This window comes from Cinclus cinclus, chromosome 15, assembly GCF_963662255.1.
Source record: "Cinclus cinclus chromosome 15, bCinCin1.1, whole genome shotgun sequence".
Taxonomy (NCBI): domain Eukaryota; kingdom Metazoa; phylum Chordata; class Aves; order Passeriformes; family Cinclidae; genus Cinclus; species Cinclus cinclus.
In genome coordinates this window covers 7,949,695-7,969,178 of record NC_085060.1, presented here as the reverse complement: position 1 = coordinate 7,969,178, position 19,484 = coordinate 7,949,695, and the positions used below count along the sequence as shown (strand labels likewise).

The window sequence follows — 19,484 nt, the reverse complement described above, 5'->3', positions numbered from 1 at the left end:
GGCAAAGTACTCTGCTTTTCTATTTAGTTTCTTGCTTGTTATTGGGAGATTGAGCATAGTAACATAGTAACTCAGTACAATTTCTGCCAAGCTGAATGAGGAAGTCTTCATCAAGGTCAGCCAAAAAACCCCAAAAAATCTAATTTTGAAACTCAGTTGCAAATATGGGAAGTTCTTCCTAAGGTTGTTGGGTTGGCTCTTTTTTAAAGTCATGATCGCTACAAATGCAGTATTTAATCTAATTTTCCTAAAATAAAAAGACCATTAAAAGGCAGAGTTGTGCTCATTACTTTTCACAGTCTGGGGAGTAAGGACTGGCTCTTGAATCTAATTCAGCTGAATGTCTTGTCATTATTGAAGGATGCTGTCACTCTCTGATTCCTGTTTAATAATCCAGCCAAACACCAGTAACTTGCATTCAGCAATGTTGAAAAGGAAAATGAGAAACTTAGGTCCTTAGAGTGGTACTTGCAGAATTTCTTTACTGCATGACTATGCTTATATATTTTTGTCTGTCATGATTATTCTTTCTTGCCTTTGTGTTGCAGGATGTTGTTCCCCTTTGCACAGGTGCAATTATTTTTTTGAGGTGAACTGTAGGCTTATGTGTTTAAGAAACAAACTAATTCATCTCTCAAAAAATTCCCACCCAATCCCTTTTTCTGCTGTCATGATGAGCCCATCAAGCTTCTTCATACTTTAGGGAGAGTCATCAATAAGTAGGTTCTAGTTAATTAAGTGTTTTGGTGAAGAGTCCATGGCATGATTTCATGAATCTAGTTTTTCATACCTACTCAACAGTATTCTCATGATGTTTGGAAATTACTTGATCTGCTAACTCAGGGGCTTACTTTACATTGTTGTCAGTGCCCTGCATTTCCATAGTTCTCAAACAGAATTCATAACTTTCTTCAACTGACGCAACTGCAGTAAAAGGATTTTAGGAATAGTGAGCTAGAGCTTGGTGGGGAAGGAGAACAACAAAACTTTTAAGTGTTTGCAGCATTTGGGAAGGAAGAGCTCTATTTCACTTTTCTGAACTGATCTGTGAAATGTATCAAGTGATACACTGGCAGAATTAGACCTTACACATATATGTGTATATGGGCATATCTATCTATCTGTATTTATTTGTGTATGCATATGGTGGGTTTTTTCCATCACTGTTCAGTGTAGACAAGAACTACTATATAGGTTGTAGATCAGAAAGGTAAAGCCTAGTGGTATTTCTGAAGTAGTTTCCAGTTCTGTATATGCTGGTGTATGAATTACTGAAATTCAGCCCTCTCTGCCCAACTGAACTTTTCCTACTATTACAAGTGTTCCATCAGCATTTGTCAAGGAAGAGCATTCCCTTCAGGGTTGGGAGGTGGCAACAGTTACATTTAGCTGAACTAGTGAGTCAACACTGAAAATCTTCCTCTGTCCTTTGCCTCTGAAATAGAAGAGTGCTAAGTCACATTCCTTATTGTTCTTCTCCAAAGATGGTTAAGAGAGGGAGAGAGACAGATGGAGAAACAGCAAAGGCAAATTTGTTTTTCTTTTAAAATACTTTATCTGAATTGACTCAGATAATAGGAAGCTTCTAAATAAAATGTATTACTAACCATAGCTAGCAGGCTATTTTCAATTGCTGTTTTAATATTAATTTTAAGGACAACATGTTCACTGCTGGTGTAAACAGCTAGTACTTTAGATTTAATATATATGAGTGTTTTATTTCAGAGAAGCCATAATAAGTAGAAAAAGTAAAATATTTTTCTTGACATTTGAGTTTTACTTGATAAGAGACTACAATATTTGGCCTTTGATTTCTGTAAATTTAGGGTTTCTCTGTTCATTAAAATGACAGTGTTGAGGCTTCCCAGGAATGTGTTGAGACTGACATTGCATAGTAAGCTAAGAAAAAAAATCCATTAAACTGAATCAAAATGCTGTCATTTATATGGCTCTAATTATCAAGGGACTGAAAAGCCTGATCTGCCATTTTAACACCTCTGTTAAAAATGCAGCTTGACTTAACACATACTCTGTGAATACTCTAAATGTATACATGAGCTGCAGATCTGTGCTCAGATCTTACTTTAGACCATATCTAATTTATTAGATTAAAAATGTAAGAATTGTTTGAACATGTATTCATTTTAAACATCTTAAAGTATTCCTTTTAAATAAGATTCCTCATTTCTCAGCAACCACAGTATTGTAAGCACTGTTAATGCCAAATATTTGCATCAAAAAGCAGCTGCTTTTAAAGCTTTGTATACTTGTTTTCCTTCACTTATATGTATTTTGGACTTTGGACCAACTATAGCTACAGCTACTATGAATACCTTTTTATCCAGGCTCAGTTTAGTAGCCATGATGTGAATGTATTGAAGATACTCAAGGTTCAGTGAGTTTCTTTGAGAGCTACTTGGTGTAGAATGAGTTTGCTTTCAAATTTCAACCAAATCCTTAGCAACTCTTTTATCTGCCTAAGAATAACAACTAGTGTTGATGATTTTGTGGTTAGTAGGAAATCAAGAGCCATTCTGTTTTGTCAATAGCCTTAATATGATAAAATATTGTATTTGGAATCACAGCCCCATGGACACAGGTCTGATCTTTATCTGGGGGCAAAACTTACCAGGCCAGACTTTCATATCAGCACCCCCTTGACAAGTTGTTGGAAATGGTTTTGGATACATTTTGGTCTAGGGCTACATGCAAATTTTTAGGGCCAAATCTGAATCATGGTTACCAACTGTGCAGATAAGAGGCACAAAGAAAAATTTCAATCACGCCATCTTGATTTGTATCAGTCTTTGTTTTCCGGTTGTTCCAGGAACAGAGATCTTCTTAACTCTGGAGCAGTGAATTCAGGGTACTTTGCCAGCACCTCTGGTTTCAGTGAGGGTAGTCAGGACTTGGAATAGCCCTTTCCACTTAGCTTGTAAGGTTATTGTTTTTCCATTCAACACAAACTCGGTTTCCAGGCTGGAACAGATGGGCAGGTGTGTCTGGATAACATGATAAATCTCTGGATCTTCTGCAAAGGGGAACTTAAAAGCTGTTAAATACCTCAGCAAGTCAATTTTCTCCCCATGGATTTCTCCTGTAATATACACCATTTGATATGGCCTGCCATGCAATATTTCATAAGGATTCATGTTGTCTCTGCCTTGATTGCATGCAGATTCTCAGCAAGGCTATAGGCAAGACTTGAACCAATGTCATGGATATTTCTGACAAATATTACTAGTCTGTGTTCCAGGGGTTCCATTCACACTTTACTACTTGTCTGGGGTATATAGGGAATTCACAGATCGCAAACAACTCCCAACATTTGACTAATTTCCCTGGTCACTGGGGGACCAACCCCAAAGGAACCCCAGAACTTCAGAATTACATGATTGAGAAAAACTTTCACCACCTCCCTTGCTGTGTTAGTGCAATAGGGGTGAGCTTTAGACTGTCCACTAAAGGTGTCAACTAAAACCAGTACATACCTGTTTCTTTCTTTGCTTGGTAACTTGGCAGAATCTATTTGACTGTAATCTCTAGGAACATCTCCTGCCTCTGTTATTTTTAACACAACTCTTTTGCCCATGTTTGGGTTTTTTCTGGTGTAATAGTCATATTTACTTTCCTTGATTTCAGACTTTGTGCCAGAAAACTGATGGTCCTTGAGATCACATTTTGGGGCAAACCTTGACGTATTGATTTCCTTCTGTTGCACCACCGTTAGGATGCCTTTTTCTGCAGCCCCTTTTACTATTTTATCAGCAAAATAATTATTTAATTCAGGAGGTTTTGCTGAGCGTAATGCTTTGCAATGCATAAAAGTTGCTCCTCTACATTCCCAAATATTCTGTAGCAGTGCAAGGGTCTGTTCAGAGTGTTCAATTCTATTACCTTGAATAGTTGCCAGACTTCTTTCCTTCCAGATGACTTTGCTCAATTTTAGGTCTTTCATTCATGTAATCAGTTCAGCCTTTTGTGATGATACATTTGATAGCAAGGCCTTTTTCCTGGTTACCTGGTTTGTGGTTGTCACTGCATAACTTGTCACCTGCTTACCATCTTGCATGAAGCTGCTCTTGTCTGCATACAGCTCCCAGTGTGGCACATCCTTCAGGTCTGGTTTGCTGGAGTATATTTCTTCCACAGTCTGCAAACAGTCATGCTCAGATGCATTATCAGTTAGTGTTGGGAACAGAGACTTAACAGCAAACATTTTCACAATAACATTAACCTGTTTCAGTAACGTGGCATGGGGTACATGTCTGCCCCTGTTCACAGAACAAATTTACAGTGGGTTGCCTGCAACTGTTGAATGTAGCAATTCTTGGCTGCTGGTGCGATTCAGCAGTTCTCAGTTGCTGACTTCTTCAGTTCTCCAGTTCCTTTGCCAAGTGATTTCTGAATATAGTTGGGCTGTGCCTAAAACCCTCAAGCGGAACTGTCTTGGTGAGCTGGCACTTTTTCCTTGTTTCAGAATTCTTCCATGTAATAGCAAAAAGTTGGCTTTCCTTATTCAGGGATGCAGGAGAAGGTACTTTTAAAATTCAGTTTAGCAAACCGTCCTAAACTATCTGTCATTCTCCTTTTGCAAAATTCCAGTGGGAACTTCGTAGGAGAGTTTGGCAAATAGAGAAACTGATCAATCACCCAGTGCTTTTCTAATTCATATTTTAAAGGTTGTAAGAAAGGTCTCATTTATGTTAACCTCTGGAACTAACAGCCTTTACAGTATCTAGGCTTAGTTTCCATTCTAAGATATTAATTAATACAGGATTCTACTTACTTACAGCCTGGTTTAAGAGAGCCTGAAAAACCACTTGTTTTTCTTTGGACTCGGTGTTTCCCTTTTGAGTGCTTGACAGCGCAGCCAAAGAGCGCTCGCTGCTCGCTGCCCGCCGCCCGGCCCGGGCACGCCTGCCCAGGGACCCCCCCGGCACTCCCGCGCTCGGGCCGTGCCGCTGCTCACAGCGGCTCCAGGACCTCTCTAACACAAAACTCGTGATTGTGGAAACTGCGACAGAGTCATTCCTGCCTACAAAGGTGGCTTTAGCTTCCTCGAGGCACTCAACTCTACCTTTCCCCCCGTCTCCCGCAGAAGCAAAAACCGGTGCAAAGCCGCCCAGGGGGGTGAGGCTCCCGCCCGCAGATTTCGCACCCCCGGCCCCTTCTGGGCCGGCACGGGCTGGGGCGAACAGGGCCGTGGCTGAGCCGGGCTGGCACCTTGCACCGGAGCAGCCCCCCCCCATGTCCCGGCCATGACCAGGGCAATAGCAGGAGTCACCTCGGCCCCTCTCAGAGCGGCCGTTCTCCTCCGTCCGTCACGGGGAGCGCGGCCGCCCCTGCCCTAAAACCTTGGAAGAAACGTTCCACAGATGGAAGAAAGGAAGTGGGGGCGTTTCCCCCCTCCCCTGCAATGCAGCGAGCCCAGCTTTTCTCTCCCCTCCTCCTGCCACCCTGTAGGAAGTGGGGATCTCTCCCCTCCTCTCCTCCCCTCCGCCCAGGGCTATTCTCAATTCAAAACCCGCGCGTGTTAAACACGAAACGATCTTCCGCATTGTAATTTGCTTTTCTCCACCAATGAACAATCTCAGCCGGTGGCAAACGCACTCACTCCCTACCTCCCCCCACAAGCCGGTCTGGGGCAGGTTGGAAAAACGGCGAAAGAAAAAAAAAAACTTCGAGAATCACTCCAAAAGCAAATTCCTCCACCACCGCGCCGGGATTGCGGGCAATTACTGACCTTAAACAGATACACAATACACACACAGATGCAAGGTACACAACAAAAAGAGCTATTTTTATATTACCTCCTGCAGGATGTTAGAGCCATGGGGTCTTAGCCTCAGGCCACTGCACATAATTCTCAAGATTGCAGGCACCAAAGAATTCCTTGCAGGATGTTCTCGGCCCGGAGGAAGGGTACCAGGCTCTCCCATCCCATCTGGGTGTGCCAGAATAAATGTTGCCTTTTGCCCAACCTGGAAATGAAACTTGAAATAATTTTAGTACAGAGTTAATATAAAAGGGGATCTTCATTTGAAGACCTTCAGGAGCAGTTACGGAAAGATGTCCACAAAATCCTAACCCACCCCCCCCACCACCCCACCCCCCAGAGGTAAATCCATTTTTATAGGTTTTATGAAATTAGCATAATTGATAAAAAGCACCAAATAGGAGGACAAGTGGTGATGCAATCCCCCCCCCCAGGTCAAGCCCCTTGTCTGGAGCCCCCCTTCAGCACTGGCTGTACTTTGTCCATGAGAACGTATCTCCAAGAGTTGTTCTCAGCCTTGGTTCCCAGGAAGAAGCAAGACAGCAGAGGGGTCTGGTATCCTCTGGGGCTTGGAGCTCTGGAATTTGTTTTGTCTTTCTGCTTAAGAAAAAGGCCATGGAAAAGTACTGGGAAAACTAGTCACTAATACAATAGACTACAGAGCTACAAATATATATGTGAAGAATACAGAGGACATAGAGAAAAAGGCAAAACCTAAATGGCATCAATCATGTTTTGCAGCACAACTCTTCCAATTTTAATATTAATTCTGAAATACCCTATTGTTAATTTTAGAATATTTCTCTGCTTTTCTTCAGTTGTGAATCTGTCCCAGCAGGTGTGTTCCACCTAAGTGTATGATTATAATGAGAAAAAGTTACTGTTTTTATTTGTGACTCATATACTTTGTCAGATTTGAGCACTTTCTTAATAGATAAAATAGTTCAGTACCTCAGAAAATATTCAAAGCAACATGTGGCAATGTGTGATATCTGTGCTGTTCCTGAGATAAGAATACAACAAGACAGTTGTGTCTTCAATGCCATGAAAACACTGATGTTGAGCTGTGTTACCTTTTTCATAGGCACTGATTTTCAAAATCAAGGGCTAATCCAAAATCCAGGGCCATTTCTGCATCTTGGGCTACTCTTGGTCTGTGTCCCCTGATAATAACTACTGCCTGAAAAATACTGTTCTGTCACATTCCCGAAGATGTGTGCAATGCATGCTGGTGCTGGTTGGTTTGTTGGGGTTTTGTGTATGTGCACTGCAGGCTCGGATCACAATGCCTTTAAAATGGCAATTAGTCGTGTGTTGGGGAAGTACTTAAAGCTCAGAAAAAATGTACTTGGGAAGTGCTTTAGAGTTCTTTAGAGTAACCACTGGTCTGTGCTGTAGCACAGTACAATGCTGGAGGTCCTGTTGATTGTAGTGTTACTGAACACAATTGAAAATAATTTTTAGGAAGTGTTCTCTTTGTCTCTACTTTATAGTGTTTCCATGGGTTTGGACTCTTTAGAAAATAGTTGCTGTGTGTGTAACAAGGAAGCTCTATAATAGTCATTCATTTGAATAGTGATTGTTGAATAATTTGCAAGCGTTTTATTTATATTACAGTACTTTATTACTGTGCATTTATTTTCTTTCTTCTTTAATACCATCAAAGTTGAAGAGACACTTTCAGTTTGGCCCCTTATGAACAAAATATACATGATTTTGTCTGACTCTTTTTTCTGAATCACTTATCAGTTTTACTAGTTGCTCGTGACTGTGCTGAAAGAGGTGTTTGGGAAGAAAACTTGGTTGGTTGCTCAGCAGCAAGCATCAAGAGAATTAAAATTTTAAAGCTGCAGTGTGTATTTCTGAGTTGTAATAGCTTTAAATTAGAAATTCATAATAGCTTTCTTTTCTTTCCTTTGAGTGTGTGCTCATATTTCACTGTCTTTGGGGGGAATGTAACTCACAATAAACAAATTCTGAAATCTCAGTCAGAAAATGTTGCTGTTCATGATCTGCAAGATGATTTTTATTATTTATCAAATAAAGCTAAAATGACAATGTTTGGGCGCAACATGGTATTTGAGGACTGTGTGTAATATTAATGTAATATTTAAATTTGTATTTAAGAACTGAAATATTTGTGTATATCAAGCTTTTTGTGTATATCAAGCTTTTGCGGTTTGAACCTTTTCTCATCTATTATTTATTATGATGCTAGAATATAATTTGATTGTCTTCTCAGTCACAGTTCATTCACCTGTATGGTGAATTGTAAAGAAAGATTTATAACAAATTATCTTAAGAAGTTCAAGCAGCAGAAATGCAGATATATATCTACACATAGTAATAAAAATGCATCTTGCCTGAAATGTTTGTAATAAATTGATACAGTGTGTGATAAAAACTCATCTTCAGAACCACGAAGAAGCTTGGGGTTACAATGGCCAGCATGAGAACTCCAGCAGCACAGAGAAATGGTGGCCCAGCACAGGCTCCTCTGGGGGCTGTCACAGACAGCCACCAGCCCTGTGCTCTGGGGGTGACACTCATCACCATGAGCCTGGGGCATCTCCCAGACACAGGGAGTGTGGGATGCAAGGAAAGTGTTCTGTGATTGCATATGACATGGACAGTGTGGGGAGGTATCAAAAACATTGTAGGGGTCGGGGGAGAGAATGGAGGTTTCAAGATGATAAGTTTAACAAAAGCCAAAAATATTGTTATGACGTACTTAGAGAGATGACAACTGGGAAAGAAGAATGGAACTCTTTAAACTTGGATGAATACAATCATGCTGTTCTTTGTCCAGTGCCAAAGCAGAACAGTCGCAATAATTAGAAAAAAATTAGTCTTACCATGTGCATTGTAAAGTGTTCCTTCAGTGCTTCAGTTGTTCCAGTATTTTGTAAGCTGCGGGTGCAGTGTGTTGATAACCTGTTCTTTTAACCTTATTTTATAATCATTTATATATATATATATATATATATATATATATATATATATATAATTTATTTTTTTAGGTTTGTCAAGGTACAAGGTTATACATGAGACCTAATTAAAATCCATTCCAGGTTAAGCTATTAATACATCTATGTTGGCAAGTACATGGATCATAAATATACTGCTGTTAGTGCTATATGAGAAAAAAATCACGTGGAATGAAAATAGAGAGTACTATGAAAATAATAGCTAACTATTTAGAGGGATAGTCTTTGAATAAATAACATGAAAGAACAGCAGTTTTAAAAGTCTAACTTAAACCTAATTAATCAAGATTGGAATTTCCATGCAAATGCAGGGAAACTGTGTTTTTATTTCATCTGGCATAAAGGACTTAGACTATCACAGAATCCTTTAGGTTGGAAAAAAGCCTCCAGGATCATTGAGTCCAAGCTTTGACCAGTCCCCACCTTGTCAAATAGACCAGAGCACTGAGTGCCACATCTGGTTATTTTTTGAACACCTCCATTCATGGTGACTCCACTGCCTCCCTGAACAGTCAAATCCAATGCTTAACAGCACTTTCTGTGAAGAAATTCTTCCTAATGTCCATCCTAAACCTCCCCTGCCACAGCTTGAGGCTGTTTCCTCTTGTCCTATTGCTGGGAGAAAAGGCTGACCCCCACTGGCTACAGCCTCCTTTCAGGCAGTTGCAGAGTGATAAGGTGTCCCCTGACCCTCCTTCCTCCAGGCTGACAAAATAGAAATATAATATGAATATATGAAAATATGAAAAGGTATGGTTCTTCTTTATTAAAAAATAATGTTGGTTGACTCAAAACATCACCTTTCAGGATATTTTTTTAGGTGTGAGTGATTAGCATTTTCCTAAGGAAATTAAGCTTTTGAGCAGCTGTCTCTTCTTGTGTGTACATTTTTGTTTCCATAAATTGGAGTGCAGTCTGGTAGAATGTTACTATTTTGCCTGTTTATGGTAATTATATATTACTCTATAAAGATTTTGCAGGTTAATAATCTTAGTTTCGCTTTGAGACAATTTGAAGGGGGTTGGTTGTTGTTAGGCCAATATGGACCTGTCTCAGAGATCCTTTGACATTTTTATGGTTCTGTTTATCAAATCAGTCTTCTTAGACCTGTTGTTCTCTAAAATATTCCCATAGGCAACAGAAACCCACCATTTAATGTAGGGAAATAGTCAAGAAAGAAACTTTTCTAAGACTTACTAGCAGAGCTTTGAACTAGATTCATTAGGGGAAGGGAGATGCTTCTGAGTGTCAGAGAGGAACTAGGAAACACCAGCACTCTTCACCCAGCACTCACGAATGGTGAAGAGGCCATTCTATGATTCTGTGAGTGGTATATTAGGTGCTGTGATTTTCTGCATCTTATTACCTAAAACCAAAAGGATATGAAAACTTAAAATGAATAAGCTTTGACTTATATGCACACTGTTGATGCTTTTAATTTTCTTTTTGATCTTTCTTTTTGATTTTTTTTTTTTTTTTTTTTTGGTGGCTCATGTTATTTTGTTAAATATCTGTTTTGTTTTCCAGAAGATACTTTTGCTAGGTAAACTTGTTGGTTCTGATAGTAAATCCTTACTGAAAAAGGCTGAAATGGTTTATATTAAATTTTATGCATACTGGAACACTGCACAGGTGTTCCTAGTGTCAACAGGCTGTTCTTGCACTAGAAGACAAGTGTCTAGTGGAAATGGTGGCTCACCCTTTTCTGTTTTATTATCTTTAAGTATTACTGATATAATTTGTTCCAGCTCTATGTTTATTGTATGGGAATTGTCCTTTATTTTGTAGGTAGAGTAACTGAGGGAGGGAAAGAGAGTTTTATTTGTGATTACAGAGACTGGGTAATTATATGCCTTATTATAATCAGTTTACATAGAAATGTGAATGACTGGGGACATCTACTGACTTGTAAACAAAATCATTGTTTATAATGTTTATAATCAATATTTTGCAGAATTGATCAAAACCTAATTTTATTTTTTTTCTTTTTTTTTTAAAGGAACTTCATGTTGGTGTTGCTTATGACAGAATATAGTAAGCAAGGCAAATTAGCTCCAGCCTTGTGTAAACTTTTAATTGGCCAACATGATGCAATTGGGCACGAATTCCAGGTGGCTTTGGAAATGAAAGAGAACTGAGTGCTCTGGCTGGAAGCTGAACGTGATGACGGCCTGGTCTATGGTAGGGAAGCTAAAAATGGAGAAGAGGCACTCCAGAGAAGACAGAAATGTGGAACAAGACGCGGGGGAATGCAGTGCTGAATCTGAGGAATGGACGAGCTCAGAAAGTGAGCCTGAGCAACCATACTTCAGAAGCAGTACTCAGTGGAGAGAAAAGGTTTCCACCAAACCGCATCGGCCACTCTGCCGGTCCCCATGCCTGGATCGCCCAAGTTTTTCACAGAGCAGTATCACACAAGACTTGAAGCTAGACGAATGCAAAACAAATTTGGACAAGGAATACCAAGCTAAAATGGATTTTGCTTTAAAGCTTGGGTATGCAGGAGATCAGATCCAGGCTGTACTAAATAAGTTGGGAGCAGATGCGCTCATCAATGATGTTCTAGCAGAGCTTGTGAGACTTGGCAACAAAAGTGAATCAGAGGGACAAAGCACTGCCAGCAGTACCACTGGTACTCTGGTGCCAAGAGGCCCTTGCCCAAAGGAAATAGCAAGCCCTGAATTGTCACTGGAAGATGAAGTGGTGGATAACAGTGATAACTTGAGGCCAATTGTCATTGATGGAAGCAATGTCGCTATGAGGTGGGTCTCCCTGTCACAATATTTGAAAATAATAAATCACTAAAATATTTAAGAAAAAAACAATATTGATGGCAAATAATTTTAAGTCGTGTAGACTTTTACACTGATAATACATCATCTTATGGACTCTTCAGTCTAGGCTTTAAATTATGCTGTTACTCCTTTATATGGAATCTATATTTCAGTTCCTCTGCCCTTGTTTTAAATCCAAGTTCTCACCTCAAATCTTTTGTTCAAGCAATCTATTTGTAATGTGCTTTTGTGTGGATTGGTTTAGTATATTGAAGTCCTTGAACAATACTGAAAATTGTTGGTGAACATTAAAGGAAAGTGACCAAGTAGGGTAGGAAAACTTGGTTCTTTCTAAAGTGACATGCAGTGTATGGTAATGAAATGCAGTGAATTTATGGTATTTGAGCTCTTGATGATTGAGCCTTCTCAGTATTCAAAGCAATTTAGCTGTGTCAGAATAGGGATAATGCATGAGCTAAACCTGATGACCTGCATGGCTATGCTGCCTGCCCAGCCTCGAGGGCTGAGTGCAGTTTGGGGCATCCAAAGGAGGGCCATGAGAAAGGGGATAGGTCTGGAGGGGAAGCCTTATGAGGAGTGGCTGAGGTCACTTGGTTTGTTCAGCCTGGAGGAGACTGAGGTCAGACCTCACTGTGCTCTTCAACATCTTCATGAGGGGAGGTGGAAGGGCAGGTACCAAGTTCTTCACTCTCATGACCAGTGACCGGACTCGAGAAAATGGCACGAAGCTGAGTCAGGGGAGGGTTAGGCTGGATCTCAGGGAAAGGCTCTTCACCCAGAGGGTGGTTGGGCACTGGAACAGGCTCCCGGGGCAGTGGCAACACCATCCAGCCTGTCCAAGTTCAATAAGTGTTTGCACAACACTCTCAAGCACATGGTGGGATTCTTGGGGCATCCTGTACAGGGCCAGGAGTTGGATTCTGATGGTCCTTGTGGGTCTGTTCTGACTCAAGATATTCTGTGTACACTTGGCTGCTTAGGTCAACACTAACCCAAGAGATACCTGTCCTGTGCCACTTTTGAACATGTCTGTAGAGTACAGAGTTCAGCTAGCCAATGATTTGTAAAGGCCTTCTTAGGCCTTTTTAAAAAATAAATTCTTTTATTTGAATTGTGTGCTGTTTTAGAGACTCCTTTGTGTTTCAGGTCACAAATTTTTGATGGGTATGGGACTTAAACAACTGTGACACAATTACTTATTTCCTATAAAGAGTTCTAATAAAAATACAGAACATTTAGTATTAGAGGAAAATATTTTATTAATATAGATGTTTAAAATCACTTATCATCAATGGCAGTCAACATTGTTCATTCCTTTTTTTTGATAGCATTTTATGGTGCTACTTAAGGTGAGCTTAGTTTGTTGGGGAAAGTGGCATTTCTCATTAGGTCAGCTAATAAAATAAAAAAACCTGAAAAACTTAATGTTTACTTGCTTTTTCTCTGGGGATAGTAAAAATCCAGAATTTACAAACTTTTAAAGTGGCAGGGTTGCTGTAATCTGATGGCTGAATAGCTCCGTACAATTGTCTTTTTCCAATTATGTAAGGAGGCCTAATGAAATTTCACAGACTTTGTTTCCCTTATATCCTTTTACCATGGCAGCTTTAGCAGAAAAATACAACCAAACCACCACAACAAAAACCAAAACCAAATCTAACTTTTTTCCTTTCTGTTTCTTAAACTTGCATGTTCTTCAGCCATGGGAACAAAGAAGGATTTTCCTGCCGGGGAATTCAACTAGCTGTTGACTGGTTTCTGGAAAAAGGACATAAAGATATCACTGTGTTTGTACCTGCATGGAGAAAAGAACAGTCTCGACCTGATGCACCTATTACAGGTAATATCAAGATTTTCTTTAACCCCTTGGTTAAAAAAAAAATGTAGTTTTTCTGATGGGTCCCAGTACTGGGCTGTGAATGTGGGGGTGATGATGATGTTGCACTCAACTGTTTGTTTGAAAACACAACAGTTTCACTGGTGAGGAAACAAGCATTTATATATCTGCATGTGTAAACAATTACGTGGGTGTTATAACATGATTGGATGGTTTCAACACTTTTGAGAAGCAGTTGTTGAAATTTCCCCATTTGCAAACATTGTTGAGCATACAGGAATTGAGTCTTATTTACTGGGTGAGCGTAAAAAAGGTAGTAAAAGGCCAGGGACTCAGTAGGGTTATCTTGAACACTGAAAAGGCAGCATGTGTTTTGACCCATAGAAAGTCCTTGCATTTTACTCTAGGCTAACAAGGCTATTTAATACAGTAACACCCGAGTTCCTGACATGTTCAGAAAGACTGAGTAAAGGTACATGGCTACAGAGTGGTTAAGAAGTTCAAATACTGAATATTTACTCAGTGCTTTGAAACCTCAGAAATAAAAATCACATCTAGGTGGTTTTTAATCATAATGAGGACTGTCTGTGAATAGAATTACAAGATACTTTGTCAGACAAAAAAGGCAAGAATTTTCACGATACAAAGGTTGCATTTCTTTCTTTTAAAACTTTTTAATAAGCTACTCAACTAACATTTTTTTACAGATCAAGAAATCCTACGTAAATTGGAGAAAGAAAAAATTCTCGTTTTCACCCCGTCTCGAAGAGTTCAGGGAAGAAGAGTAGTTTGCTATGATGATCGATTCATTGTAAAACTTGCTTTTGACTCAGATGGCATCATTGTGTCAAATGATAACTATCGTGATCTTCAAAATGAAAAACCAGAATGGAAGAAGTTCATAGAGGAGCGGCTGTTAATGTATTCTTTTGTGAATGACAAGTATGGTTTTTTTCTTCAAAAGTAAATGAATTCACTAATTCAGCATTCTCAGGAAAAAACTGATCATGTTTCATTTCTTTTCGCTTAGATTTATGCCTCCAGATGATCCTTTAGGACGCCATGGTCCAAGCCTTGAAAATTTCTTAAGAAAAAGGCCAGTTATTCCTGAACATAAGAAACAACCGTGTCCTTATGGTAAGTGTCCAAGTCAGATTGATTTGTTATATTTAAAGGTAGGTGAAGCAAGCAATTTCTTCTCATTGCCAGAACAAAAAAAAATGTACCACTTTTCATGTTGCCATCCAAGCACAATGTCCACTTTTGTACCCTTCATGCACATATTTATGAAAACAGTGTAGCAGAAAATTAAGGATTACCAGATACACCTTGTGGATAATACAGCTTTTTGCTACTTTATTCTGGTCTGTATTTGAGGGAGGAGATTCATAATTAATAGAACTGTGTTAATTTGTTTTATATGGCACTATGTGTATGTTGTCATTATTGGAATCATGAGCTAGAAGGAAGAAAAATGGTATGTCTTGCCTTTGATGTAGATCTGTGACTGCCTGTATATATCAAATACATCATTATTCCTTAGGGGTTTAATATAGAAATACTACTATTGAAAAGTGGTGAAAGGTGTAAAGAAAAAAGATAGCAACTGGTGGTATGAATGAATTTTTGACATATTTAACTTGAAAACCCTTTTCTTCCAGGTAAAAAGTGCACCTATGGGCACAAATGTAAATATTACCACCCAGAACGTGCAAACCAGCCTCAAAGGTCAGTAGCGGATGAGCTTCGAATAAGTGCCAAATTATCTGCTGTGAAAACTATGAGTGAGGGAGCCTTGGCCAAATGTGGCACAGGGCCATCCAGCTCCAAAGGAGAAATCAGTTCTGAAGTGAAACGCATTGCCCCAAAACGTCAGTCAGATCCAAGCATTAGGTCAGTAGCTGTGGAGCCTGAGGAAAAGTTATCAGCAGCCCGGAAGTCCGAGGCCAGCTCAGTCCCGTCTCTGGTTTCTGCATTAAGTGTGCCAACGCTCCCTCCACCAAAAAGCCATGCAGCTGGTGCATTAAATACTCGTTCTGCAAGCAGTCCGGTGCCAGGTTCCTCACAGTTCGTACATCAGAAATCCTCACTGGAACATATGTCCAGTGTGCAATATCCTCCTATACTAGTCACCAATAGCCATGGCACCTCAGTTAGCTATATTGACCAGTATCCCAAATATGAGTCACTAGGGGACCATGGCTATTACTCCTTACTCAGTGATTTCTCCAACTTAAGCATAAGTAGTATCCGTAACTCAGATTATTACGGGGCTGATATGGACCAGGGGATGTATTCTAGAAACTCAAGCCCCTGTCCTGACAATTGCTTAAGCCATACAAGTAATGATTCTTATTCCTCTTACAATGACTTGTATCTGGGTGTAGCAGATGCCAGTCCAGAAGACAATGTGAAGAGCCACAGACTGCCATCGAAAAATCGTCTTCAGCCTTTCCCTCATGGTTACCATGAAGCCTTAAATAGAGGTCAGAGTTATGGAACTGAAGAGCCTAAGCAATCCCTTCGCAAACAGTCAGTGTCCCACTTAGGCCTACATGCCCAGCATCCAGTTGTTGGAGCACGGTCCAGTTGTCCAGGAGAATACCCTGTGCCTCAAAATGTTCATCCATCAACTGCACAACCAAGCCGTGCCTTGGTGATGACAAGAATGGACAGTATTTCTGACTCACGGCTTTATGAAAGTAACCCTACAAGGCAGAGACGACCACCTCTCTGTCGAGAGCAGCACGCCAGCTGGGATCCATTACCCTGTGCATCAGACTCTTACACTTACCACTCGTATCCACTGAGTAACAACCTCATGCAGCCATGTTATGAACCTGTCATGGTAAGAAGCATGCCTGAGAAGATGGAGCAGCTCTGGAGAAATCCCTGGATTGGGATATGTGGTGAGCCACGGGAACCTCATATCATCCCAGAACATCAGTATCAAACATACAAGAACCTCTGCAATATTTTCCCTCCAAGTGTTGTCCTTTCTGTGATGGAAAAGAATCCCCACATGACAGATGCACAACAGCTGGCAGCTATGATTGTTGCCAAATTAAGAACAGGGCGTTAGAGCAGTATAGCCTCTTTTGGATAAATGAATCTGTACAGCACATAGGACCCAGAAGAAAACTTACATGAAGGAAGAGGCCAATCTATTGTAAATATTTTCTACTAAGATAGTTTAAAATTCTGTACACAGTAGCAATCATATATATGCTGAGGCACTATATAAAAGTTGATTGTATTGCAAATTTTAAGATTTTAAATATAGGGATTTTTAATAGTATTTTATAGGAAATGCATACCTTGCTGCATGGATAGCTCACTAAGAACTATAATGTCACAATCAGTGTCTCAAAGCTGTTACTACAAAATTAGTGTTAGCAATTATATTGCATGTATTAGTGTACACTTACAATTTGCTTATAAATACCTAATCGGCCTCTAAAAGTATGCTCTATACACATCCAGATGACTTCTAGGGTTTCAGCTTTGTCATTTGACATTGCCTACTGGCATCTTAAGTACTGAAGAAAATTTGCTAAAAATTGAAATTGTTTATAAAAGGAAAAACTGATTTCAGTTTTTCAATGTCAACATCATTTGTTGGTACTTAAATTTCAGAACCGTCCCTCAAGAGTTTGAATAACTATTACATTGTTCAATATGTTGGGTCAATCCAACAGAAGCCAAACACTTTATTAAATTAGGACCAAAACATTAAGGAATGCAAAGGCATCAGTACCATTCAGTAAACTGAAACTTTTAACTGTAGCTTCTCTCTAGAATCTCCTCTCAAACGTGCAGTAAGCAGCTGCTGGCCCAAATGACTAGACAAGCTGAAAATAAATTGTCAGTATTATGTAAACTGGATTACTCAACTTGAAGCAGCAAAAACTAGATGTTAACATGGAAGGTCGTCACTAACTGCAGCCCTTCCTCTGGGAGCAAGGATGGTGTTTGAGTGAGCCTGACATTCAAGGTGGCTGTACAAGAACAACTTCAAAACAGGTGGAGGGGGAAGGCTGCTTCTTGAAAAGAGATGCTCCAGTTTGGGTTTGTGGCAAAGGTGTCCTGGTTTTTGCTCTTCAGATCCACGCAAAGGTGTGCATTTGCCTCATGAAGGCTTTTAGAGTTCCTGTTTCAACAGGTGAGATAATTTTGTGTGGCATTGTTTGCGCAACTGGTATCTTGCTCAGGGTGGGAACCTTTGTAGCTAAATGTCTCCAAAAGAGGCGTTTATTGGTTTTTTTAAGCTGCACTGACTGTACGCCCTTTTTTGAATCCACTGTATATTTCAACATTTTGAACCATTACTAACTCGACATGTCTCGAGCTAGGACTTGTTGACTTCTACTGTAGTTTTTTCATGAAAGTTGAGAAGGCCTGGTTTATGGCCTTTTGTTTCTTCATGAGAAGGTGTGACACTGCCTAAATGTTTCTTACTGTGAAACACACAGAACGTGAGGCTGCAGTCAGGGTTGTTTCTGGTGTTTTGATAATGGCTTGCATGCTGCTTTCTAGTTATCTGTTTGTCTGAGAAACAAAGTTTATCATTTCCTCCACTTGTGTTACTGTAGTGGTTGGTTTGATTCAAAATATCTTGTGGGCTCTTCATCATGTGCAAAATAGGTTCCTGTCATATTAAAAAACCCACCAAGTGAACCAACAAGAAACCACAATTATGAGTGCAACTACAGTTATTTTACTGACATTTGATAACTGTATCATTTCACACAGGATAAATTTTCTTGTGTTGGTACAGGTGATGTATATAATGACTATGTCATTATGTATTTGGAATGAAGTAACTTGAAGGTGATTCTGTACTTATACTTGGTGTTTAAAAATAACTTAAGTTTTAATTAGTTAGTTATTCACTCTGTTAATGGGGAAAATAATTCAGACACTTATAATAGCTGGGGGAAAACAGATTTAACTCTTGACCAGTTTTCAAAAACATTTCATATTTTTAATTTACAATTAATTCTTATTCTCTTCTCTTGCATGGTATAAGCAGCTGAGAGCAATGCCTCAAATAACCAGAAATGACCTTTTGTTTGTTGATACAAATTGTATCTCTTTTTCTTGATTGTATAAAAACTGTGTATAAAAAAAAATAATCTCTAGATTAACTTCAGTATTACATTTTCACCACAATGTTTGTGACACCATGTGTCACAGGGAAGTAGCCCATGAGTAATTATGGATTTTTTTTTTATTTAAAATGGGCACTTGTAGTTTATAGACAAACAGGGACAACTTTTCAGAACCAGGTTATTATGTGCACAAATACTGTGTGTACACCTCAAAGCATTACATAGGTATCTTCAGTCTATTTATTAAGCAGATACATTCTTGCACTAAACTTTATGTAAAAAATGTTGCTGTTAACTCATCTGCATGTGTTTAAAATGTAACAGTAATGGCTATAGACCCTATTTTATTCTAACCAATTAATTTATAAATTATTTAGGTATGAGATGAAGTTTACTGTGCACTCATGTTTTCCATCTTGCATGGAATTAAATATTTGTACACAGAAAAATGTTTGTTCCATTTTTGTCCATTTAGAAAGATAAGCTATTTTAAGACAGGGTTAGTAGGTGATTTTGATGTTTTCTAGTGTGGAAAACTCAGCAGAGATTTCTGTATGAAGAGCTGGGTAGCTTATGGAAATATCCATTTTTGTTGGATTTGTCCAGTCATTTTAATTTTCACTAACCTTTGTTTTACTGATGGAAGAATTCCTTTTTAAACAATGGGAATACTGTGAGAATACAAACCCAGCATACTGCTTCCCTAAGCACTTCAAAGGCAAATTGTCTTTTTCTGAGAAGCTACTGGCATCTCTCATGCATAGTTACAGAATTGGTAATGTGGCCTTGTGGAAATAACCTACAAATTTTGTGCTTGTTTAGTCCTCCTTAGAGATAATGAAATTTTTCTATGTGATGTAGTCTTTCCTGATCAACTGCTTTAAGTGATAATTTGGTCATCCACACCTGTTTTCAGATATGTTTACAAGACAGTTCAAAACACAATGACATTAAGCATTCATTAATCTTTAGCGC

The 19,484-nt window shown here is 39.2% G+C and overlaps 1 protein-coding gene across 1 annotated transcript; it reads left to right on the top strand.

The window, feature by feature from the left end:
- Positions 1 to 9,711: 9,711 nt before the first annotated feature.
- Positions 9,712 to 16,480, top strand: ZC3H12B (zinc finger CCCH-type containing 12B). Its single transcript, XM_062502919.1, has 5 exons — positions 9,712 to 11,528; positions 13,262 to 13,401; positions 14,106 to 14,340; positions 14,429 to 14,535; positions 15,060 to 16,480. Exons 1-5 carry the CDS (start codon positions 10,930 to 10,932, stop codon positions 16,478 to 16,480), a joined length of 2,502 nt encoding a protein of 833 aa, XP_062358903.1. The 5' UTR covers positions 9,712 to 10,929.
- Positions 16,481 to 19,484: the final 3,004 nt, after the last annotated feature.